The sequence below is a fragment of the Muntiacus reevesi genome, chromosome 2, assembly GCF_963930625.1.
Source record: "Muntiacus reevesi chromosome 2, mMunRee1.1, whole genome shotgun sequence".
NCBI lineage: Eukaryota > Metazoa > Chordata > Mammalia > Artiodactyla > Cervidae > Muntiacus > Muntiacus reevesi.
Window position 1 is genome coordinate 176,808,647 of NC_089250.1, and position 25,074 is coordinate 176,833,720.

The window sequence follows — 25,074 nt, forward strand, 5'->3', positions numbered from 1 at the left end:
ATCCGAGGCCTCTGCAGACCCCAGAGCTGCCTGACACTGGGCGCCAGAGGTCCTGTTTGTTGGAAGCATCAACAGTGAAGGTCACAGCACAGCTCTGGAGACCCCTCCCCAGGGAGTGGCAGGCTGGGGGGCGGGGGGTGACCCCATCACTGGGGCCGTCCGCCCAGGCCCGGCCCCAGAGGCAGAGTTCCTGTCCTTCTCTTGAGCCCCGCCTGCAGGCCGGACAGTGGGACCCGCCGCCCCGCGGCCCACCACCGGGACTCACCCATCAGGCTCTGGCGCTCCTCCTTCTTGCGGGCCTTCTGCTTGGCCTCCAGCTGCACCACGGACAGGGACGGCCCCACAGTGGGGCTGGGCAGGGCACTGGCTGCAAAGCGCGCCAGCAGGCCCAGCCCGCTCTCCTCCAGGCCTGGCGACAGGGCCCGCTCCCGGGAGCCCAGCCTATAGCCGCCGGCAGCCTCGTCCTCCTCCAGCTCATCGTCCTCATCCTCCTCCTCGGAGCTCTCATCTGGCGTGCAGAAAACAGGGCGCGAGTCAGAGCCTTGGCCTGGGCCAGCGCCGCCCCCCGCCGCCCCCCACGCCGCCGCCGCCACGCCAGCGAGGGGGGGCTGCGGCTCCAGCCCGGCTCCGGACTCCTCACCAGCCCAGGCGCCTCCCACCCAGCCGCCCCCGGCCATCAAAGCGAGCCCAAGACCTGGGCATCCTGGGCAGCCCAGAGGTGGGCGGCGGCTTTGGGAGTCGAGTGTTTTCTGCAGGGGAGCACCGACATGCACCTGTGCTGTGGGGGGTGGGGATGGACACACGGACGAGGACTGGAGACAGAGCTCTCCAAGGTCTCACACGCACACACGCGCACACACAACCCGACGCACAACAAGAAAGCCGGGGGAGGAGGCGGGAGGAAGGAGGAGGGAGGTGAAGGCGGGGCAGGGGGGTGGGGGGGGGCGGAAGGACCCTGCGGGGGCAGGCCGGGGCTCAGGACACAGACCCCCGGGGTGTGTGGGGGCGGGCAGGGGGCAGTCTCAGCTACAGGAGGCCGGGGGTTGGCTAGCAGCAGGAGAAGGTGGAGTTCAGTCTCATCTCGGAGTGGGCGGGGGGGTGGTGGGGGGGTGCTCCCTTGACGGGAACCCTCAGCAGACTCCGGGGGTCCACAGCTGGGGCCCAGCACCCCGGGGAAACCTGGAGCAAACGTACAGTCCTCTCAGAGCTGCTGTTTCCTTATCTGTGAGAATCTCAGCTCAGCTCAACCAAGGGAACAAGCCGGCTACAGCTCCCAGGCCAGGAAGCGGGAAGGGAACGCCCGGGCGGGTCCGCCCACTCTGCTCGACACAGTTAGATGCTCAGGCAGCAGAGCGGGACTTGAACCTGGGGCTGGCGGCTCATTGCCCATGGCCTAGTGGGAAAGAGACTCTTAGGGAGCCCCAGCTTGCCTCACTCGTTGGTGAGACAGAAAGGTGCTTCTCCCCAAGAACTGGTCCAGCTCGGAACATCGGCACAAAGACGGGGTGGGTGGTGGGGCTGGAGGCCGCACCAAAAAAGGTGACTTTCCATGCACATGAATTAAGTCCTCCGCCAAGAAGAGAGACAGCCTGGAGGTACAGGCCAGCTCCCCCGCCTTTCTCGGGAGACGGCTCAGCTGACCCCACCAGGGCGGTGGGTGGGAGCGCGCCCGGCTTGCCTGCCCGCGAGGTGCTGTGGCCAAGGAGGTGCCCGTCTGCCCAGGGGCGCTGGGAGCCTGGAGGGGACTCACCAGCAAGAAGAGGAAGGAGGATTATGAGCTACCGCCTCTCTGCACTGTCTGGGGGCCGGGAGTCTGGGTCCGGGGGCGAGCGAGCCCTAGATGGTAGCCAACTCCACATTCTCCTGCCAACGCCCCCAAGCCGCCTGCTTGCTGAGCTGCAGTAAGTGGCCCAAAGAGGCGGCCCCGGGGGTGCCAGGGAGGCGGGGGTGGGGGTGGGGGGGTCTGGTCTGCCTGTCCCAGCCGAGTGAGCCCTCGGTGAGGGAGGCAGACGAGAGCTCGAGGAAGGCCCGGAAGGGGCTGAGAGAGGAAGGAGGCAGAGAGAGAGGAGGGCTGTTAGGAGGGGTGAGCGGACGGAGACCCGGCTCCCTGAGCGATGGGGGCAGCGGGATGGAGGCCGGCGGGACGGGCAGGTGGCAGGCAGGCCGTGCACACTTGCGATCCATTCACATTGCGGACGTCACATGGTTCTGTCTCCGCCCAGTGGGCCACAGCGGCAAAGCAGGCTAAGTGTAGGCAGACTTTTGGCAGCACCTGGGTCCCCTGCTTCGGGCAGGCCACCCCCCTCCCCACCTTGGGGCTGACCAGTCTGAGCAGGGTGGCGGGCAGGGGGGCTGGCTGGGCTGAGGGGGGCATGGGGTGGGACGTGGGGCTGCTCAGGTGTGGAGACTCCGGCTCTCTCTCCCACCCAGGATTCTCAGTCTGGCTCTGGGTTTTTGGCTGTCTGGAATGTCTGCATTGGATCCCAGAAAGCCAGGACTGGCTCAAACCCATCACCACGGGATGGAAGAATGTTTGGAAAGCAAAAAGCCAAAAGAAAGGGCGTGTCTCCCACAAAATAAATGCTGACTGGATTACCCTGGTCTCCTGAGACCCTTCCCCACCTCCTGCTCCCACGAGCCTGTGGGCCCACCCTGGCTTCCTCCCACGGTGGCCGGTCTGCTCAGGCCAGAGCCCAAGGCGGTAGGGGTAGCTGAGAGAGGGGAGGTGTCTCGGGACCAAGAAAGCCTTTCTGGAGTTGTCCACACCTGAGGCGATAGAGCTTGCCAAGGGCAGGGGGAAGAAAAAGTCCCAACAAAGAAACCCGAGGAAATGAAGAAAAACTTTTTTTTTTCAGAGGGAAAAAAAAAACCTGTTGGCTCAGTATGTGGGGGTTGGCTCTCGTCACTTGGTTTTTCAAAACCTGATCCATAAATGCCAAATTGATCCGCTGCTGCCATAGCCGATGGGGGCAAACCCCGAGGGGTGGGGGGTGCAGAAGGGACACAGAGAAAGGGGTTGTGCCTACCTACGGAGCAACGAGCCCGGCTCGCACCCAAGCTCAGTGACCCGCTGCGCGTCTGCCCTACTCCCAGCCTTCGCTGTGCGTCCAGAGTGCAGCGTGAGAGCAAATGCGAGAGACCAAAACAGACATTCAAAGCGTCATGGGAAGGGGTCAAGGGTGAAGGTATGGCCAAGCTGCTGGGGGGAGAAAGCAGACACACCAGAAAAGCCAAGCCAGTTAGGTGTTTTAGTACCAGGCGTCAGGAAGGCCCTATTACCCAAATATCCCTTTCAAGACCTGACCAGCGATCTGGGTGCAGTGGGGAACTGCCTGCCCCCTATCCAGGCTCTGTCTGATGGTGGGTGGGCCCCTGGCTACCAGATCTGGGATGATGCTGCCTGCTTCTCTACAGGGTCTGGGCTAGGGTGGGAGAGCTCCAAACCTTGGAAGCTGTAACTCTGGTCTCTGATGGGGAAGGAGGCGTGGGGACCCAGCCCCGGGAAGGCGAGAGGGGAATGGGGAACCAGCCAGACGTGTCCACAGAGGCCGGGGCTGGGGAGGCCTCACAAGACGAGGCCGGCGGGAGACCTAGCGGCCCAGGCTGTGCTCACTCAGGTGTGGGGGCCACACAGGGAGCCTGAGCCCCTAGGCCCCAGCTGCATCCTCTCCTGATCATCCAGAACGCCTCCCAGTCAGCATAAGGATGTAGGCTCGGATCCCTGGGGTCCCTGAAAGGGGTCCACCCTGAAGCAAACCCTAAACTAGGATGGAAAGCCTCGCCCCCACCCCAGGACATCTGGGAGTGGAGGTCCTGGAAGACTGAGACAAGTCAGTCTACCAAGGAGCTCACAGGGGTCCCTTACACCAACCCTGTCTGCCTAAGCGAGGCGGGGGGCAGACCAGCCTGGGACTCCTGGGACGACTCTGAGCTCTGCCCCTAACACGGCAATGAAGCCTTTGAATTTCACAACAAAACTCGGGGGACGCAGAGTGGTCTTGACCCTGCACTGCCTACATGCCCTTCAAAGCAGAAACATGTGTTAGAAAATGAGTATTTACAAGTGTTTTTTAACCACTGTTGCATAAGAAGCTTTAAGAAAACAAAAGACAAACAAGCAGCTTAACAAAAAAAAAAAAAAAAGGATGAAGCTTGAGGTGAAAGCAGTTGACTTTAAACCTGGAAAATGAAAGGCATGCCAACAGCTACCAGGGATATTTGAATAATAGAGAGAGTGCAGACTGCGTTATTCCATCTACCCCTTCTGGGGTGGGGGGGGGGTGGGGTGGGGATGGGGGTGGGGTGGGGGCAGGGAGAGGGGAGGAACAAATGAGGGAAGCGGCAACCTAATGGTCCAGTCAGGACACAGCAAGAGAGACAAGGCACACGGGTTTAGTTAAAAATGAACTCGGTATGTTTAATAAAGCTTGGTATTACCAAAATCGCGGTACAAACATCAAGTCACACGCCCACACAACAGAATTCAATTTACAAAACGTCCCCTGGGAGGCCTCCGCGGCCACGCCAGGAGGATCCACCCAGGCCTGCGGTCCAGGGGGCAGGGAGGCAAGGGGAGGGTGGTGGGCAGGAGGAGCAGGGAGAAGGGGAGGAAGACTAAAAACAGTCCATATAAAAGCTCAAAAAGAGCCAGCCAATGGTATTATCACAATGATACAGGTACAAATAAAAACAAAAATGAAAGGACCCAGGCTGATGCGGCAGGCTACGCTGCCAAGAACCGGACGGCCGCCCTGGCCGGGCCATCCCGGCGGCGCCTGGCCGCCCTCCCTGCGCTCGCGCCCCGCTCTCGCTCTCGCACTCACTCGCTCGATAGGAAACACGGAAGGTTATTTTGTGTTTGGAGCTAGTAACCTTGGTCAAACGAGTCCTCCGAGGAATCGCTGAAGGAGGAACGGGGCTCGACCTCTTGAAGCAGCAAACAAAACGGCTGCTTCCTGCCGGCGGCCGGCTTGGGCTTCAGAGTCCGGGCGCCCGCCAGGCCCCTCTTGGTCAGCTTGGGGCCGCCGGCCGGCTTGCTATTCTTCGCCACCATGCCGCACAGGAGGGAAGGTGTCAGTTTGGAGCTGGAGGGGCCCTGGGCAGCCCACTCGTCCTTCAAGAATTCCTCCTCTTCCTCTGAATCCGTATCTGCAGTCAAAGTAGTTTTTAATAAAGATAAGTCACAGAGCCAGGGGAGGGAGGGAGCTGGGGGTCTCTTCCATTAGCCTCGGCGCCTTTGAGGACACTCTGCCACGCACCAGAACAGAGGTCCAAACGCCCACTGGCCATGGAACCAGCAGAGCTGCACCACCTGGCTCGCTCCTCCCCATCCGGGCCTCACCTCTCACCTGGGAGGCCTCTGAGCCGCAGGCCCCACACAACCCATCTTGCACGGTTTGGACCCAGACCCTGGCTGGGCCGCTGCTTCCAGCACCACCCACCACACGGCCACAGGGCGAACAGTCTTTCCTGGCCCTGCAGGAGGCGGGAGCCCCACTCTCAGGAAGGTCTCTGCCCTGTGCGGGGAGGTCACTGCCGAGGCCAGTCCACCCCACGGGACTGCAGCCAGCCCATGGGCTCCTTGTGGGGAGGGAGGCAACCTAAGAGGGGAAGGACTCAGGTACAGCCCTTCTTTCCTGAAGCACCAGCTCCCAGTGGTATTCGGGGCAAGCGTGTAAAGACTCACAACCCAGCTTCTTGCTCGGCAATGTCAGGACAGCGGTGTCTGACAAATGATACTGTGGTTCCCAGCTCTACCCCGTTCCTTTTCCTATCAGAGCTGGGTGACCAGCATGCTGGTTCTGGCCTCCCTCACGTCTCCAGCCTTGGAGCTGCATGAGGCTTTGGGGAGGGGGCTGTCAAGTGGGCACAGCTCTGGCCCCTTCCAATCCCTTCCCAGGCACACTCACACCACTTTGGTCTGTTCTACACACGAGGCTGGTGAGCAAGATTCCATTGGACAGAAAGGCTCTGCAGCCAAAGGCTGTAATCCCTTCATCTCGTCAAATCCGTTGGAACTGGGAGCGTTAACAAACACAGCTGCCCTCCCGAAGTCCAAGAGAAGGAATGCGTGAGAGAGAGTGTGTGTGTGTGCGCGCGCACGTGCGTGTGTGCTTGGGGGCAGGGGTCCTCTGGTTGCCTCCTCCAGCATCTATGCCTTCCACTCAACACCCAACGGCAGGGTGGTCTGGCAACTCTGGGTGTGACGAGGACACGCCTCTGCCGGTCCCCCAGCCACAGCTCTCCCTCCGGTGTGCTCCATCCTGTCCTTCTTGAAGCCACTTGCCGGGCAGGACAAGTCTGTGCGTGACAACGACAAACTTGGATTCCCACCAGAACCCACCATGCACGCCACCAGATCCCTACAACCCACAGTGAAAACGCAGGAGGGCAACGTTCTCCCTGCCCATCTCCTGCCAGTACAGTATCTCAAGGCTGGAAACACCTTGACCTCTTCGTGACCCTGCATGCACCCATTTACGAGGAAGACAAAAAGACGACTGTGAAAAATAGAAGAGACGCACTCTCTCCAAAGCCAGCCACTCTCTCCCACACCATAGCCACCAGCTAACTGCAGACAAGCCTTTTGACCACCCTGTGGCAGCATTAACCCACTTCCCTCAACTGAACAGTGCAGTTTTAGACAAGAACGTAACAGAGATGAGCAATCTGAACACTGTTTTGCATGCGTACACACATCTGCCGCAGTGGACGTGGCAGCTTAGAGGCCCCCCCAACCCCTGCAAAGACCTCAGCTTATCTGTGGACTCTAGCCTGAACCCCACTCTAGCCTCATCCCCCTGTAAGCAGGGCGAGCAGAGGATCCTTCCGCCACCAGCCAGGCCACATCCACTGAAAGATCAAAGGAAAAGCAATCCCTGCTCTCTCTGTGATATTCCAAAACAAGCAAAGGAAAGTCCTTCCCTTCTCCTGCGGAGCTACAAGTCTCTAGAACTGGCACACAGCGGCCAGGGGCCTGGGCAGTGCCGCTCAGCTCACACCCAACTGAATCTGAGGTGCTTCGGCCACCAATCCCACCCAGGGGACATAAGGCACGAAAGCAGATCCTCACCCCCACACCCATCTGAACATCAAGGCTAGAGACCCAGGGCAACCAAAACCAGGAACGTTAAAATCCAGACACCAGCAGCAGCTTCATCTCCTGCCAGGCACCTTCTCCCAGCTGTTCACCCACACAGCGAGCTCAGTAGGGCTCTGGACAGCGCTCGGAGGCAGTCCATGGCATCTTAACTCCACAGAAACTTTCTTTCCTTAAGAACACACACCATTTCTCGCCCTTAACAGTCATCACCCTCGCCCCCGACCCCATGAACTAGGCAGAGGCGATCAAAGGCCCAGTCGCACAAATGCACGAAGTCACCAAGGAGAAAGTTTTCTACCCGAGTCACGGCTTGGGGTCCCCCTCGAAGAAGCCCGCGGACAGATGCCAAGAGGCAAGCAGCGGTCCCCGCCCTCACCGGCCTTACTGTGGCGGCCAGCCCTTGGCACCCACCCATCCTGGGCACTACGTGTTCCGCGCGCAAGTACTTAACTGAGCACCTATTACGTGCCAGGCGGCGGGCTCTGGGCCGACGGACGGGCGTCAGGGGTGGGGGTGGGGACAAGGCCGTCCGGGCCCCGGAAACCCACGCTCCCCCAGTTCCCAGACAAGAAGCGCCAAAGGCCGCAGGCTCCGCGTAAATTCGGTCCCTCAGTACCACCAGCTGTTAGGTTTCAGGGGCCCGAAAGCCTCATGGGGCTGGCGGCTGCCGTCCAGGCATTAAACAGGCTGCGCCCATCGTGACAGGCCATCCCGCGCCGCTGAATCTGACAGGCTGGGCCCTGCCTCAGCATCTATCCTCAGAAACAAACCGGGTAACCGACAACGGGAAAGGCCGCCCTGGTGTGCGCTCCAGAGACGCTTTCCTCACGAACGCGGAGCTAGAGAACTGGCTGACGCCTGAGGGCGGGAGCGACCGCTCTAGGCTGAGTAACCGCCAACTCTGTACCACAAGGCCTTCACACCGATGGCCTTAGCGCAGACCAATGGAAGGCAGGTACGGGAAGGCTGGCGGACTTCCGCTCCCACCTGCCCGCCAATCACGAGCACCCACCAATCACAGATGGCCGCCCAAAGAACAGCGTCCATTCGTCACAACCACTTCCGTTTCCGACTTGGTACCGGCGCCAAAGCAGAAGAGAGAACGTCACCAGAGACCATCGAGCTTTCGAGGCCGAAAGAGGAGGAAAGGAAAGAAAGGGAGGAAGAACAGCCCTGAGGCGGCACGGCCCACTACTTACTGTAGGAGTAACTGCTCACTTCCGAGGCGAAGGGGGAGTGGGTCGACTTGGGCTGGCCTCTGGCCTTGAACCCCACCTCCATCTTCCTGGCTTTGGCGGCCCTTTTGTGTTTACCTTCTCGCGAGGCTTTAAGAGACAGGCTGAGGCCTTTGGCCAGCGCCTTCCTGTCCTTGCCCAGCAGGCTGTCGTAGGGCGTCAGGTACCTGCCGCAGCCCCCGCTCGCTTTTGATTTCCCCCCAGAACCGTCTGAGAACTTGAAGGGCGACTTCAACTTGTCCTGCTTTGTGAGGGAAAGGGCTTTGTCCAGCTTGCTTGCCAACTGCTCCTGGTCGCTAGCCATCTTCTTCTTCTTAATCTTTAGCTGGAAAGGGAAGTTGGGAAGTCACAGGTTAAGACATTTGACACCCACAGTGGGTCTCAGTGCATGAGCTCCGACGAACCCAGGCTCCTTCTCCCTGCCTCTGTGGCTTTCTGGCACGTTGCTGAATTCCTCTTAGCCTCAGTTCCTCTACTCTGTAAAATGGGGGTGATTACACACAGGCAGCGCTGGGTTGTGCTGAAGAGGAACTGAGAAAAGGCACGTGAAGCACTTATTAAAGAGCTGTTACTGTGGTTACAGTTATCATCGCCACCGGCTGGCTGTAGCGCTATGCTTCCTACCAGGGAGCGCCTTAAACAAACAGCGCTGCCAGGGAGCCAAGGGGGAGAAAGGTGGCTGGATTAAGGGAGGAGGGATGAACCCAAAGATGGAAAACCCAGATCACAGCACAGCTGATCTGCTTATCTCAGCTGCCTAAAGCAGGTGATGAAGACGGCCTCACAGCCTAAACCAGGCCATCCAGCTAAATGGGCTGAAGCTGCCAAGAAAATGCCTCGAGTGTGCCTTGGACGCCTGAAGCAGAAAGAATGATTAGAGATTTCACAGATAAATTCCTGCTTGCGCGTCTCCCGTCAGCTGGAGTCATTTGCTGTTGAAACGTGCAGCTTCAATGGCCCTCATTTGAACATTTCATCGCTATTTTCTCTCTAATCAGGTAACATTTCATAAGGAGAGAAAAAGTTGGGATAGTGTCAATTAGACAACAAGAGTGCCCTTCACAGTTCGAGAGTACAAAGGATGCTGACGTACAAACTACAAACTGGCTCTCTTCCCCTCCCCACGGACCCACTCTCCCCTATGTAAGTCCTTCTCTCTGACACCTGAATCAACTGTAACAGCCCCCTCCCACAGGGTTTTTCTGGGAGGGACGACAAGGTATGTTAGTATTCAGCGATGAGGGCCTTCAAGTGGGTGATTTCAGTGCTCTGCAGAAACAAGAAAATTCAAGGCACTGGCACTCGGCCCTTTACCTCAGGAGAGTTCCCAGAGGAAATTACAATGGCATCAAGCCCTTGTTTCTTCAAACTCCAGAATGGTAAAGCTGCTCATTAAATAATTATACTGTGAAACAACTGAGTAATTGCACTCTTGGGTTAAGAACTTGCAGCCTCTCCTCTGCGCTTCAGCAGAGGGTCATGGAGCACGCAGAGGACGGGCTTACAGCCTCTGCGCCACCTGGGGCCGTCTTACTTCACCAGCTCTCTGACCTGCCCTGGGCCTTACTGTCCCGCTCTGCACAATGACCAAGACTGCAGGAGTGGTTCTAGCAGTAAGGCAGCCACCCTCAACAAAAAGCGTTCGCGCCTGGGTTACTATTCCATTTTATCCATGGTGATTCCACAGTTAAGTGTAGCCCAAAAGTGTTTGCGCAACAGGACCAGGAGACCTGCAAAGGGAGTGTGTGAGCCCCAGCGGCCCCTCCACACCTTCCACCTCAAGCCACCAGTACTCCTGAGAGACGGGGCGACCAACCTGACTCATGAAGTCTGACGAGGTTTCGTGCTCGTCCCAAGGCTGGTTCCTCCCCCTGGCTTTCCCCGCTCCGCCGAGGGCGTCATGGTCCTCCTCAGGCCCCTTGTGTCTCTTCCTCATCCCCGCTCCCAGCTCGTAGTCATCTGAGGTCAGCAGGGGCTTGCTGCTCAGCCTGAAACCCAGACGTGGAACCGGTCAGCGCCCCAGCCAGGCGGCATTCATGGGCCGGGGTCCGCCCTCATGGCCCTGAAGGGTGGGCTCTGGATGCTGAAGCACAGACTGCCGAGTCAAGCACTGTGGTGCCAGGACTCTGGGACACTTGTGAAGGAGGCAGAATGAGCGTTTAATGGGGAGAAAAAGAATTTGAAAGCAGCGTCTCTGCTGGCCCCTCTCTCTCATGCTCCTTCACATACACACACACAAGTAACCTGTCACGGTCAGAGACCTCTGTACCCAAGCATGCCAAGAACACGGATCAGAAACGCCATGGACATCCACCAGGATGGGGCGGGTATTTATCAAGAGCTGCTCTGAAGGAGGAGCCACCCACTCTTCTGTACCCGAGCAGCACAGGCAGTCAGGCCACGGTATCGGTCGCCTGCTTCACGCTAAACCCTCATGAATATAAGACAGCAGTAACTTTTACCTGGTGTTTACTGTGTGTCTCATTCCATGTCTGTGTTTTGTATTTTAACCACAAAACAACACTTGGTTCCACATACTCCTCTTTATAGAGGAAGGCGCTCACCTAGAAGAGCTAACACCTGGCCCAAGGTCACGAGGCGCAGCAGACCTGGGACTCAGCAGGAGGCGCACCCACCTCCAGGGTCCGCGCTCCTACAAGGCGGCTCCACGTGCGGGCAGTCCCAGCCTCTGCTGGCTCCTCCGGGAGCGGCTTTCCCCACCCGCCTGTGGCTGCTAACAGGGTATTTCTCTCTGCATCCTCTGGTCAGTCAGGGACATCCAAGCTTAAGTGCAAGACAGGGGGGCTCTTGGGGCTGTCTTCTCCTGAGAAGACCCATAGCCTCTCCTGCAGCTGTGAAGGTACCCTGTGGCCCCCCTGCTTCCTCACCCAAGCCCTGCTAGCGCAGGCTGAGGCGCGCTCCGGAGGCCTGGGGGAACCACAGCATCGCTCCTCTATCCACACCTAACCCAGAGGGAGTGCTCTCGCTCCGGCCACTTGTGGCTCCAAGGAGCCTCTCCCCAGCATGCGTGGAGGCAGAGGCCCCGGTCACAGGCAGCATCCCGGGCACAACGCACCAGGAGACGAGGAGTGAGGCCGTCCAGCACAGAGGGAAGCGGGCCCTAGCCGCGGAGGACGCCAGTGCGGCAGGAAGACGGGCCTGACGCTGGGGTGACGTTCGGTTTGCTGGCTGGGGTGGGTGTGCCTGTCCGCTCCATGCCTGCCCTCCTGGCCGGCCCAGGGCAGCGCACTGTGCTGCCCGTGAGCCACCAATCCCGGCGGGTCAGAGCCTGAGGGACGCGAGGGTCCCCGGCGCCGACACAGGCCCCGCGCGGGCCCGCACGCCTCCCCTCCGAGCTCTGTGCCAGTCCCCGACCCACCGAGGGGCCAGCCTTACTTTCCGCTATGGATGCGGCTCTTCCCTCTCTTGCGGGGGGGCGACAGGGCGCTCAGGGCGTGGGTCCGTTTCCGCGGCCTGCCAGGGCCTCTGCGTGCCAAGCTTCTATGGGGTTCCTCGCGCCTGTCCCTTAAAGAGAATCACACGCTGGGCTGTGAACCCGGGGGTGGGGGGGCGCGGAGAAGGGGGCGCACAGAGCGCACACGTCACTCGGGGCCACGCACACCTGGCGGCCTGCACAGCGGACCTCCTGAGCGCGGCGCCTACAGAGCCCAGCCGCGGGCAGCGGGGCGCACTCACTCGGAATCGCGGCGCCTACAGAGCCTGGCCGCGGGCGGCGGGTCACACTCACTCGGAATCGCGGCGCCGCTGCAGCTTCACCAGCTCGCGCTGCTTCTCCTTGTACTGACGCTGCACCTCCGCCAGCCGCATCCGGAAGTCCAGCTCCATGGCGTCCATGCTCTCCAGGGAGGACTTCATGGCATACATCTGCAGGGAACGGCGGGTAAGCGCGGGGTCTCGTAGCGGGGACGCCACCCTCCCCCTCACCAAGACGCCCTGTGTGCACGCCAGGGTCCGGAAAGCCAACCCTGTGGGGCCGAGTCCAGGCCAAGGTGGTCCGCAAGCACCTCTCGGGCAGGGCTGGCGTCTGTCACGTGCACATCTGCTCTCCCCGAGCCCCCAAGCCGTTGCCCACGGGACACACCCTTGACACGTGATTAGATGATACACTGAGGCTGGGGAAGAGGAGACCGCCGGGGACCACCCAACAAGGTGGTGGCGGAAGTTGGGCATGCAACAGGTTCCCCCGAGCGTGCAGCCTGCCAAGGCCCAGGTCAGGCGGCCTCTCTGGGGTTACCCCGTCCTCCCCCCACCCCGCTTCCCCGAGTCACGCCCGGGATGCCTCACCCGCTCGTCCTTCTTCTGCATCCAGCTGTACTTCTTGTTGGGGTTCAGCTCACGTGGTAGCCGCAGGTTCTTGAGTGGATCCACGAAGGGGCCGTCCAGCACCTCCTTCAGCACGTGGCTGCTGGCCGCCAGGAGGCTCTCCAGCGACGGCCGCACCGGCAGGCCCCGCTCCGCGCCTGCGGGAGGAGGCAGGTGAGCCTGTGCTCTGGGGGCCGGGCTCACGGGCACCACGGCCGACCCGCCTCAGACCCCCACCTGGGAAGGGGACACGGGCCAGAGTCCTGTCCATCACAGCACGCCTGTGCACAGACGGGCAGGTCACCAGAGAACGGCAGAGCCGCGCTCTAACAAGGCGACTCTCTCTCTGCTTATCTGTCCTGAAAATCTTCCGCAAGGACTATGCGTGGTTTTCACGATCAGAAAAAACAGAACCCCATGATAAGTTCTATAAATTGTGAAAAGTCACATGTGTACATGATAAAAACCACAAACCAAGCAGAGAAGAGTCACGAAACACACGCCTTCCTCCTCCCGCCACCAGGCCCCTCCTGGGAGGATGCCTCGGCCAACACTGCGTGGCAGGTAGTTCCAGAAACTTTTACACACATTCAAACATGAGTAACACCCAGGCATCCTTCACAAGCAGAAATCAGCACCCATCAATACACACCACATCACACTGCTTGTTGCTACTCAACAAGTTTCTGCATTAGCACAAAAATACACACACGCATTCATACTGTAGCTTGAACCCGAACAGAAAGTGCCATTTCTGTAAGTCAGAACCACTAGAATATCAGCAATTTTACGCAGCAAAACCGAGTAACAGCAGCCTAGTTTTTCTCTTGGATCGATAAGCTTTAATTTACCTAAACAATCCCCCACTGATGGCATTCAGGTGGCTCCAGATTTTTTTTTTTTTTTGGTAGTAAACACACAGGAATTTTCCAGAGACTCTGCCTGTCTGTGCAATTAATATGATCAAGGTATGTGTGTTCATCTCTGATGAATATTCCAACTGCCCTTCAGAAACACTGCAGCAACTCAGGATCTCAACAGTGGTACCTGAGAACCTACTTCTCCACAGTCTTTCTACGAAAATAACATGAGTTTTCATTTTCCAACTGATGTTTCCTTTGTGATCTAACATATGATCAATTTTTTAGAACGGTTCATGTGTACTTGAGGGGGAAAATATGTTCTCTTTTTAAAAAGAAAGTTTTTAAAAGTATTTATTAATTCAGCTGCACTGGGTCTTAGTTGTGGCATGCAGAACCTTCGATCTTCCTTGTGGCATGCAGGACCTTTACCTGTGGCACGCCAACTCCTAGTCGGGGCATGTGGGATCTACTTCCCTGTCCAGGAATTGAACGCAGTCCCCCTGCATTGGGAGCGTGCAGTCTGAGCCACTGGACCGCCTGGGAAGTCCTGGAAAAGTATATTCTTCACAACCAACAGGCAGAGTTCAACATGCAGAACTCCCTAACGTCGACATTAACGAGCGTATCGCCCAGATCAGGGCTTCTGAACCCTGGCGCCATTGACATGGCCATGGGCTCGTATCTCTGCTGCAGGGCGGCTCTGGGGGCATCGTCCTGAGACACTGAGAGGCGTCCTCGCCTTCACCACTAGGTGTCAGCAGCGCTCCCCTCAAGTCCCAACCACATGTCACCAGTGGCATGAGTTGAGAGTCCCTGTTTTGCTCTTCTGGGTCTTTAGACACCACACACCAGTGAGCCCCACCAGCAAGCAGCTGGCACTGAAGCATGTGGCCCACCCCCAGGTGCCACACCCCCGCCAATCCCTTCCAGGTCCTCCGAGCCGTCAGCTTCTCAGTCACTGGGTCAGGCGGTGAGCTGACCCATCAGAGGGGACCACGCAGCGACTCCATCGCCTGCTTCAACCCCCCTCCAAATGCACCAGCCTCGCTGGGGTCCCCAGGACACAAAGGGCAGCCTGGTGGCCCGAGGCCAGAAACTGTGTGCCCCCAAGGCCACATGGAAAGCCCTAACACCATCACACCTCAGGAGGCAGAGCCTTTAAAGAGGGCGTCAGGGTAGGCTCTGTCTGATCCAGTAAGACTGCATCCTCACAAAAGGGGACGTTTGGAGACACAGATACACATGGAAGAATTTCACAGGCCTGCTGAGGAGAGATGCCTCAGGAGGAGCCAACCCAACCCTGCTGACCCCTGGATCTAGAGCGCCCAGCCTCTAGAGTCATGAGAACACACTCATTACTCAAGACTCAGCCCCCTGCCCCGCCCCACGGCGCTTGTATGTTTATTACAGTAGCCAGAGCTGATACCCCAGCCCTGCGGCTGTACCAACGCGGAGGTGACCTGGGAACAGGCCCGACACACACTGGAACCATGGGACCAGGCATCCCTCACAGAGACTGTGGTGCCGGAGGGCGGGAAGGATGGCCGCTCGCCTTGGGACACCGGGCTTGCTGCCCGCCAGCAGGAGCGGGGAAGCGGGAGGGCCAGCGGCGCCAGGAAGTGGCCAGGCCGTGGGGAAAGCTCCGGAGCCCTGGAGCTGCCGTATGACCGGGACCACTCACGGCCCAGGCCTGCAGGCACTCTGCACGGCACCGATGCTCAGGGTCCGTCCGGGGCTATCGGAGGCAAAGGGCCCCCAGGCCTTCCCCTGTCCATGTGGTGCCCGCACCCCTGCACACCGGCGTCTCCAAGCGCCCGCTCCAGCCCAACGCCGCCCCCACCCCAGGATCACAGAGCCCACGCTCAGGCCGCCAGACCCGCACTGCAGAGCGCCCAGGGCAGTGCAGGGCAGCACCAGGAGCATCCGCATCCAGCCAGCCGCCGGGCTCCCCAGACGCGCGCCTCCTGTTGCTTCCCCGCCTCAGAAACCTTTCCTCTCTTCCAGCAACTCGGGTCAAAACCCTCAGCCTCATCCTTACACACCCAACCGCAGTCCCTTCGCAAAGCCTGCTGGCTCCGACGTCCACCCGGAACCCACCTGCCCGCACCTGGGCCCGGGTGCAGATGGGAGCCTCTACTGGGTCTCCCCACTTCGGCCCTCGCCCCGGCATCGGCCCCCACACAGCCCCCAAAGAGACTGCAGTTAGGTCTGATCCTATCAGTGCAACTCAAATCCACCTTCCAATGGCCCCTCACTTCACTCCAAGTGAATAAAAGATGACCTCCACCCTCCCCAGTGATCCCACTTCCTAGCAATCACTCTCCCCTCCGGGCTCCCCTCCAGTCCCTGGCCTCCTCACCTTTGTTCTACCCTGGGGCAAACAGTCGCCCCAGGGCCTTTGCACTTGCTCTTCCTTGAGCCTGGCATAGTTTTCCCCAGAAGAATCTCCCTCCCCAACCTATTGAGAGGGGCTTCCCTGGCTATCTGCTATGGGAGACCACCTTCCCACCCCTGCCCTGACCCCCTCCCACTGTTTGGGCCTCCCACTTGTCACCCGAACAGTGCGAGGGCTGCACGCGGATGGCCTGGTTCACTGCTCATACCAAACACTGCTGGGCATACAGGAGGAGCTGAATGAGTGCATGAATCAGGCAGCAGTGTGAAGACAGGCAACAGCAGGCAGAGGCCCCCAAACTTGGTGACCCATCCTCAGCCCTCTCCTTCCCAGAGGCCCCTTGGCCTGTGTGGTCCCCACTGAAAACCCACCAGTTGGCAGGATATCAAGAGGGATTTGTCTTCTGGGGGAGGGGGGGGGAATTTGTACTCAACTATTTAAATGAAAGAAAAGAAACAATGAACTTGAACAACAGGACTTCCCTGGTGATCCAGTGGTTAAGAAGGCACCTGCCAATGCAGGGAACACAGGTTCAGCTCCTGGTCCAGGATGATCCCACAAGCCACAGAGCAACTAAGCCCACGTGCCACAACTGCTGAAGCCTGTTCGCCTAGAGCTCGTGCTCGACATCCAGAGAGGACACCGCAGCAAGAAGCCCAAGCACTGCAACCCAAAAAAGAAAAAACCCACAAAGCAACAGACGCCTGCAGGGAAGTAGGTGTCACTCGTCCAAGCTTCCAGGAAAGGGGCATTGGACCCTGATGATGAAAAAGATCTGGTTCTGACCCAGCAATTCCACCCCTGGGAACAAACCCTCTAGGAAAGCAGAGGTGTGGACAAAGATTTTTCTCCAAGAGGAATCATCACATTACTTACAACAGCAAAAGGAAGGAAGGAAAATTACAGAAAAGAAGGCAAATTAAAATGCCTGACAATTGCGGGTCGGGTCTCAACTGAAGGCTGGGGCCTCCACCAGGCAGAAAACTGCATAGTTCCAAAAAATGTTTTAAGAATGCACAGTGTTGAAAATGTTTAATAAAGAATATACTTAGGGGAAAAGAAGGCTGAGCGCCGAAGAACTGATGCTTTCAAACTGGGGTGCTGGAGAAGAACTTGAGAGTGCTTAAGAGTCCCTTGGACTGCAAGGAGATCAAACCAGTCCATCCTAAAGGAGATCAACTCTGAATATTCATTGGAAGGACTAATGCTGAAGCTGAAGGTCCAATATTTCGGCCACCTGATGCGAAGAGCTGACTCATTGGAAAAGACCCTGATGCTGGGAAAGATTGAAGGCAGGAGGAGAAGGGGACGACAGAGAATGAGATGGTTGGATGGCATCACCAACTCAATGGACATGAGTCTGAGCAAACTGCAGGAGATGGTGAAGGACAGGGAAGCCTGGTGTGCTGCAGTCCAGGGTGTCACAAAGGATCGGGACAAAGAATCTGACACAATGTAGCGACTGAACAACAACAAAGTGGAAAAGGCAGGTAACAAAAGTTGCTTACAAAATGATCTTAATTTTAGAAACTTGTGCAAGTGTAGAACAAGTTCTAGAGGAAATACAGTTGAACACCCTGCACTGCTCTTATGACCTCCCCCCAGCTGTGCGCCACCCCCGCCCCCACGAGTGTTCTGGCTGGAGTGCAGGCCGGCAAGGCTGCGCCTGACCCTTTGGCGCTTTACATACTTCGTGGAGCACTTCGATTTCTATGTTGAATGTCAGTGGGTTTGTGCCAGCCCAGAAGTCACGGCAGGCACTCCATTCCTTCTGAGGATGACCACCTCCCTACACACACACCTACATCCTAGAAGTGACTGCTCTCCCATCCAGGGCTGGGCAGGACCAGCCCACTCCATCCCATCTCCTGGGATACAGGCTTTGTTTCTGCAAGAAGCATGAACCACAGTCAGCCAACTAATGAGTGAATCACAGCATCTTCGCCACAGCTACCAGGAGAGAGGTGGCTCTTCTGTGTGTCTGCTGGCTACAGTCCATGGGCCCGTGGGCTTGGGAGGAAGTATCAGTGACCCCCATGAGGAAAGTGGACCCACCCTGCATGAAGCCAGTGGAAAGCAGTGAAGCTATGAGAGGGAGGGACAGGGAAGAGGCAAAAAAGAGCTCCTGATGACTTGGCTTGAGCACCTGGATCCAGCCGTACCTGAAACATTCCCTCATTACTGACACATTGTGATTCCACAAGCCAAAAAAATTCCCCCCGACTTTTTCTAAGCCAGTGAGTCTTGTCGCTCCCACTGCAACGCATCCTGCTAGTTCACCACGGACAGAACAAGGAGGAGTTTCACCACTAAGAAACCCATAAGCTAGCTGCATGACAAAGTGACTATATAACACCACTGCCCTGTTTAAAAATGGTAAAGGCGGGGCTTCCCTGGTGGCTCAGTGGTAAAGAATCTGCCTGCCAATGCAGGAGACCTGGGTTCCATTCCTGATCCAGGAAGATCCCACAATGCCCTGTCCAACTACAGAGCCTGGAGCTGCCACTACTGAAGCCCAAGCACCCTAGGACCTGTGCTCTGCAACAAGAGAAATCACTGCAGTGAGGAGGCCATGCTCCCCAACTAGAGCGTAGACCCCGCTCGCTGTAACTAGAGAAAAACCCATGCAATGAAAAGCTAGTACAGCCCCCCCCACCAAAAAAAAAAAAAAAAAAGCAGTTAAAGTGGTAAAGTTTACGATAAGTGTATTTTACCACAATTTTTAAAAATTAATTCACAAAGGGAAAAAAAGTGAATAGAAATAAACCATATTCTAGAGATTCTGAAACTTTAAAAATCCCACTTTAAAAAAAAGTTTTTTTTATAGGAAGGGAAAAAGCAGGAGTTTCTCAGTGGCCTAGTGGTTAGGATTGTGTGCTCTGGTCAGGGAACTGGTAGGGGTTAGGGTTAGGGTTCCCCAATGCGCAGCCAAAAATAAATAACAAAAAATAGGCCAAGGGGGGAAAGCAACCCCCAGAAGCCTCACCCGCTGCCTCCTGGCTCCTCTTCTCCAGCTCCAGCTCGGCGATCTCACTCAGCAACGTGATGCCATGCAGGAAGCTCTGCTCCAGAACGAGGCTCTGCGCGGCCTCCAGTGTCTCCAGGGCCGGAGCTCCAGTGCCCGGGGAGGGCAGGGGCCGGGCCTGGGGCAGCTCTGCGGCCGCCGCCAGGGCGTTCATGCCGGCCAGCGGGTCCTCCAGGCTGGGCAGGAACTCCTCAGAGCCCGCCTCCTCCAGGAAGCAGGTGCCGCCAGGCACAGGGCCAGCCTCGGAGGCCTCCAGGCTTGGGCACTCGCCCTCCCCAACGGGCATGTCACAGTCCGGCAGTTCCAGGCTGGGTTGGGGCTCAACTGGGGCCGCCTGGGCCAGGTCCTCCTCGCCGGGCACCGCCTCCGCCAAGGGCACGGCCACGGGCACGGCCACGGGCACCTCCACCGGCTCCTCCTTGGCCTCCACCAGCGGCTCTGGCGTCAGCCGCGGCCCCAGGTCCGGGGCAGCCGCACAGGACTCTATCCGGCCGGGCGAATCGACCCGCGCCTCGGCCCCCTCGGCAAAGTCCGGGCACCCGGGGGGCTCCTCGGGCCCCTGGCCGCCAGCACTCAGCGCCTGGGCCTCCAGCAGGCCACCCGCCGGGCTCGGGGCCGCCAGGGCATCCTCGGGGGGCAACGTCAGTGGGGACCCCAGAGAGGCCAGCTGGGCAGGTTCTTCATCCATGTCCTCCACCTCCGCCTTCACCTCCCGCTCTGCCAGAGGCTCTTCGTCCGGGATCTCGCGCAGCGGCTCTGGGACCTTGGACGGGGACAGGCGCAGGGGCTTGTCCTCAGGGGAGAGCGCCAGGCGCTCGGGCCCATCAGCTGGGAGCGGCACGTCAGGGGCCAGGCCATCGGCGTCGGCAGCCGCCGTGGGCTGCAGCAGGAACGGGTAGGGCCTCCCATAGTGCGGTGGCAGGGCTTGAAACGGGTACCGGGCTGGGATATCTGCAGAGGACACGCAGGTCAGTGGGGGCCCCCTCCAGCCCCGTGTCCCCGTCAACACCCACCCACCTGCCACCCTCTCTCCTCGGCCGCCCTGCAGGGCTGGAAGCCCTTCCCAATGGCACCTGATGAACCCCAGGACCTCTCTGCACATCTGGGTCCCAGAGATAAAATATCGGCCACCCGGCAGTCCCCAGGGGTCTTCGGGTCGGTCTCAAAGGCAGAACCCATCGACAGCTCTGTCTCTGGTTCCCGCAAACTGAGCATCCGGCACAACGCTGGACCAGAAGGATCTGGTAATAAGACCCTACACAGGGGGCTTCCCTGGCGACTCAGTGGTAAAGAAACCACCTGCCAAAGCAGGAGACATGGGTTCGATCCCTGGTCCCGGAAGATCCCACATGACACAGAGAAACTAAGTCCATGGACCGCAACTACCGACCCCGCACTCCAGGGCAGGGGAGCCGGAACAACCGCAGCCCAAGCGCCCTAGGGTCCAAGCTCCACAACAAGAGAAGCCACCTCAACAAGAAGCACATGCACGGCAACAGAGGAGCCCTTGCTCCCCGCAACTAGGGCAAAGCCCCGCGCAGCACAGCCAAAATAAATAAAGTTATGAAAAAGAAAAAAGACCCGAAATGGTCCCCACCCAGCCCAGCGGACTCTGTCCTCCATCCTGCAAGAACCCACCAGCCCCACCTCTTTTTCAGCAGAGCTGGGGACACTCAAGTTGTTAAAAAACTGACAGTAACACTGTGCTGCCACCCACCTTGTTACCTCTGACCTCCCCCCGCCACAAAGTGTAATCTCCCGGAGAGCAGGGTGGTGTGCAGCTGACTCTCTGCAGCAACAGACCCTGTCAGGGGGGCGGGCGGGCATGCAAGCAGTAAGAGCTGAACAGGAACCAAAGAGGGGAGACAGATGCACGGAGCACCCCACCCAGCACTGCAGCCTGGCCTGTGCTCCACACTTGACTCGACTGTCAGCAAGACATCGGCTCTCCCCAGAAAGCGGCGCGTGCGGCCCAAGACCACACAGCATCCCAGCGGGCGAAGTCTGAATTCTGGAATTCAAGCTCACATCCTCCCACAGGCCGAGGCTACCCACTGTGTGTCCCCATGGACACGGGACACGGAAGAGGGTGCATGCGTGCATGCATGCCACACGCGGGCGGGGGCACGACCCGGAAGGTACTGTCATCGTCAGTGTGACGACGCAGCACCTGTGAGCCAGGCGGCGTTGCCTGTTCAATGCTCAGAGCAAGGCCTCCTGAACTCAGGACCTACTTCTAACATTACACCCATTTCCCCTGACCTACAACCAAGGGAAGACTCGAGAGACGATGGCTGACAGCTCGTTCCAGAGCTTGACAGCAGGCCACGTACTGGTTTGGCCAAAACACCAGAAGGAATTTCCTGGCTGAGCCAACATGGCAGGCACTCAACAGGAAAAGGAGGAACGGCCAGCTGAACCGATGAGTGAGTGACGCACGGGCCACCCGTTTCCCCAGCTCCTACCTGAGAACAAGGCCTGGAAGGGGCTGGGGGCTTCCTTCTCCAGCTCTAAGTCCTTCTTCTCCACAACGTTCTCGGGGGCCTCCTCCTTGCGGGCGATCCCCGGGGTGGGCGGCGGGGAGGCGGGCGGCGGGCTGCTGGGGTGGGAGCTGGGCGTGGCGGGGTACGCGTAGGCGGGCGGCTTGGACACGTCCTCCAGCTTCTGAATGACCTTGGCCTTCAGGGCAGCCACAGGGGACGCGCGGGGAGAAGGCGGCGGGCTCATGGCCTTGCCGTAGGCACCCGTGGGGCCAGTGCTCAGGCCAGGGGGCTTCCGTGGCAGCAGCCCTGGGCCCGCGGCCGCCAGGCCGGCCTTGCCCGCGGCCTCCAGGCTGCGCTTGCTCACCTTCTCCTCCATCTCCACCCGCTGCTCCTGGGCCTTCAGCCGCTCCTGCTGTGAAGGGGGCCGACAGGCGGGGTCACCGCGGCAAGACCCATCACCCAGCACCAGCCCCAGGCTCCCCCAGCCCACGGAGAACTCCAGGCAGGGTTGGGGACTGCAGGACCCTGCTGGAGACGGACATTCCATCCCGGCTCGCATAACAAGCACAGCATTCCTTGTGGAATTCCAGCAGACAGGGCTGGGGAACCTCTGGTCTAGACCCTGATCCCTGCCCCAGGACCCCCAGAGACAGAGCGTGGGGGGCCAGGCAGAAGTAGGAGGCTCCTGAAGACGCAGGACTGTCCCACCCCAGCTCCACCACGGGACAAGGACAGCTGCCTGCACGGAGGGTTCACTGCCTGAGGACCCTCCCCTGCTCTATCACAGCGCGCTCTCAAACACCACCACGGGGAGCCTTCCCGGGCCGAGAGGAAACGGTTCAAGAGTAGCCTGGGCCCGGCGGGCTGTCCGCACACAAATACTCTGTGCAGAGGGCTCCAAGCCCCCACCCTCACCGCTGTGAACTCTCAATAAAGAACTCGATGACAGAAATTAACAGCCGCTCCATTTCCACAGGAGGAAACCTGCAGCCCAGAGAGGTGAATTCACTCGCCCAAAGGCACTCAGCCAAGCGTGGCAGAACTAAAGGTTCAAAACCAGGGCCCCAAGCGCTGTATGTCATCTCTGTTGAGTCCTTCAGGGAGGCTGCTGCACGAAAAAGGAGGGACACGGCCGGGCAGAGGACACGTGTCCAGGAACACCTTCAAGAAGCCAGGAGGGCTGTGGGCTTTAAGGAGTCACCACACAGGGGGACACCAAGTGCCACCCACCTCATGGGACCAGGCAACGTGGGTGGAGGCCAGCCCTGGCCCAAGAGGGAAGCCCAGGCCATGAGGCGCCCAGCTGGGCCAGGCTGGGCTCAGGAAACAGCAGGAGCCCACTGGGATCCCTCCAGCTCCCAGGCAAACACCTCCTGTCCACAAGTCTGCCTCTCCTGCCTCGGTTTCCCCGTGGCCCCCTGCACCCCCCATGCCCCCGCCAGGCTCTGTCCGCCTCTCAGGCTTGCTCACCCTGTCCCCTCTGCCCAGAGGGCTCCTCCACAACTGACTTCTTCAGGTCTCTGGGCAGACATCACTACCTCCAGAGAGCCCTCTGTGACCACCAGCCTCTCACTTCTCCCTCCCAGTCCAGAACTGGATTTTGTACCAGCTGACCCCTCTGCCTCGCCATCAGTGGGAGCGGGCTCCCAGAAGGGTCTCCACGGCCCCCACGGCCCTCCTGCGACCATGCCCCCACCCCAACTCACCACCAGCTGGGCGCTCCTCTGCAGCTCCAGGGCCTGGGCCGCCTGCTGCTGCAGGTAGAGGAATTCCTGCTGCCGCAGGAAGTGCTGCTGCGAGAAGAGCTGCAGCTGCTGGGCGTGGTGCAGGGAGGTGCGGCCCGGCGGGTACAGGGCGGGCCAGAGCGGCGGCACCGCGGCCCGCTCCATCAGCTCCGCTGCGGGCGAGAGGACCCTGAGGCTGCGCCCAGCGCCTGGCGCCCGCCACCCCACTCCACAGACAGGGAAGCCGAGGCCCAGAGAGGGGCCGCGCTCACACAGCGGCAGAACGGGCTCAGCTGGGCCTCCGGGGGCTTCCTGGGGGCCGGGAAGCCGGTCCCCCTCCTCCTCAGCCACACCCCAGGCCCCGGGGCCCACGCGGGGGTCCCAGAGGCCACACAGCGGGAGTGGCTGACGTGGCGACACCCAGTCTTCTGCAAGCTGGGTTGCTGAGGGCTGGGGCATCGCGCGGCCCCGCCATGGCTCTCCACACGGGCTTTCTGGGCAGGAACTCATCACAACGGGGACCCCTGCGGCTCCGTGTCTCCCCCTCCCCACCACAGGAGGCCCATGGCGTTTGGGACAGCCTCACTGGATGAGGCCATCACAGCCCCTGCCCCGAACCACAGACCACCACTTACCAAAGTGAGGCAGGTGGTCGCTGGGAATGACCACCAGCTGGCCCGACTGGGGGTCCCTGACGAACTGGTAGGCTGAAGGCAGGGAGCCCCCCAGGCCAGGCGGAAAGGCAGGCGCCATGCCCTGGTGCAGAGAAGGGGGGCCCAAGCCTAGGAGAGACCCAGGCCCAAGTCAGTGCCGGGGGCTACTCCCCACGCCCCCTCCCTTCCTGGGCCTCCATGGAGGAAGCCGAGGGTAAGGGTTGGCTGGCTGTGAACCCTCCCCCGTCGCCCCTTCTGACCACTGTCCACCAACAGGCTTGGCAGAGGAGCCCCTCGAGGCTGAGGCCGCTAATGATGACCCTGCTTGGGCTTCCCTGGTGGCTCAGATGACAAAGAATCTGCCTGAAATGCAGGAGACCTGGGTTCGATCCCTGGGTCGGGAAGATTCCCTGGAGAAGGGAAGGGCCAGCCACTCCAGTATTCTTGCCTGGGAAATCCCATGGACAGAGGAGCCTGGTGGGCTACAGTCCACGGGGTTGCAAAGAGTTGGACACGGCTGGGTGACTAACCTTTTTTCGCTTCGGACAAACGAGAGAGGTGAACTACAGGGACGAGAGGAGGGGTCCCGCCCCGCACCAGCGCCCAGCACCTTGCTCCGCCAAAAACACTCAGGCCTCCGCTGTCCCCACCCCCGACTCACCGTAGGGGTGTCCAGCGAGCCACATGGACGTGCTACCCGAGCGGGGCAGCCAGGGGTGAGTGGCCAGGTGGGCCGCAGGGTCTGCGGACCAGCGACCAGAGCCCGCCAGCGCCGGGCCCCCGGTCACCATGAGGTTGGGGTTCAGGCCGTTAGCAGCACAGCTGGTGGGGTGCAGGCGGGCCAGGTCGGCCAGCTCCTTGCTTTCTCTGGAAGGGGAGTGGAGGTGGCAGTGAGTCTGGGACGGCCCCGGGGCAAAGGGGAGGGAAAAAGGGGCGCCCCACGGGACCGGGGGACACCAGGCCACTGCTCGGCACCCGGGGGGCAGAAGAGCCGGCTGGGGCTCAGCAGGGGGCCCCGGGCCTTCCTCAGGAAGGCTCCCACATGCGCAGGACCACCCCGCGCCCACACAGGGCCACCCATCCCGCCCTGGGGGCCCCCCAGGCCTCACCTGAGCAACTTCTCCTGGTCTCGGTCCAGCCGCGCCCCCAGCAGCCTCTCCTCCCGGTGCCTGGCCCGGTCATCGCCACAGTCCTCGTCAGCTCGGCCGTGCCCTGGGCAGGCAGGAGGGGAGGAAGTGAGCCCCACTCAGGGCCCCCAACAAGCCCTCAGC

General features: G+C 59.8%; 1 protein-coding gene across 4 annotated transcripts in view; it reads right to left on the reverse strand.

Moving 5' to 3' along the window:
* TNRC18 (trinucleotide repeat containing 18) overlaps positions 1-25,074 on the reverse strand; it is an 81,277-nt gene that overhangs the window by 22,908 nt on the left and 33,295 nt on the right. For 3 of the 4 annotated variants that reach the window (XM_065923735.1, XM_065923736.1, XM_065923738.1), the window contains 13 exons: positions 24,913-25,015; positions 24,465-24,670; positions 23,786-23,932; positions 23,133-23,323; positions 21,409-21,838; positions 18,905-19,894; positions 12,643-12,818; positions 12,086-12,222; positions 11,734-11,862; positions 10,154-10,325; positions 8,302-8,662; positions 4,873-5,148; positions 266-508 (listed from right to left, as the gene is read on the reverse strand). In XM_065923735.1, the coding sequence (XP_065779807.1) occupies positions 266-508; positions 4,873-5,148; positions 8,302-8,662; positions 10,154-10,325; positions 11,734-11,862; positions 12,086-12,222; positions 12,643-12,818; positions 18,905-19,894; positions 21,409-21,838; positions 23,133-23,323; positions 23,786-23,932; positions 24,465-24,670; positions 24,913-25,015 (3,561 nt within the window). The remainder of the gene's footprint in view (positions 1-265; positions 509-4,872; positions 5,149-8,301; positions 8,663-10,153; positions 10,326-11,733; positions 11,863-12,085; positions 12,223-12,642; positions 12,819-18,904; positions 19,895-21,408; positions 21,839-23,132; positions 23,324-23,785; positions 23,933-24,464; positions 24,671-24,912; positions 25,016-25,074) is intronic. The other variant, XM_065923737.1, reaches the window with a different exon arrangement.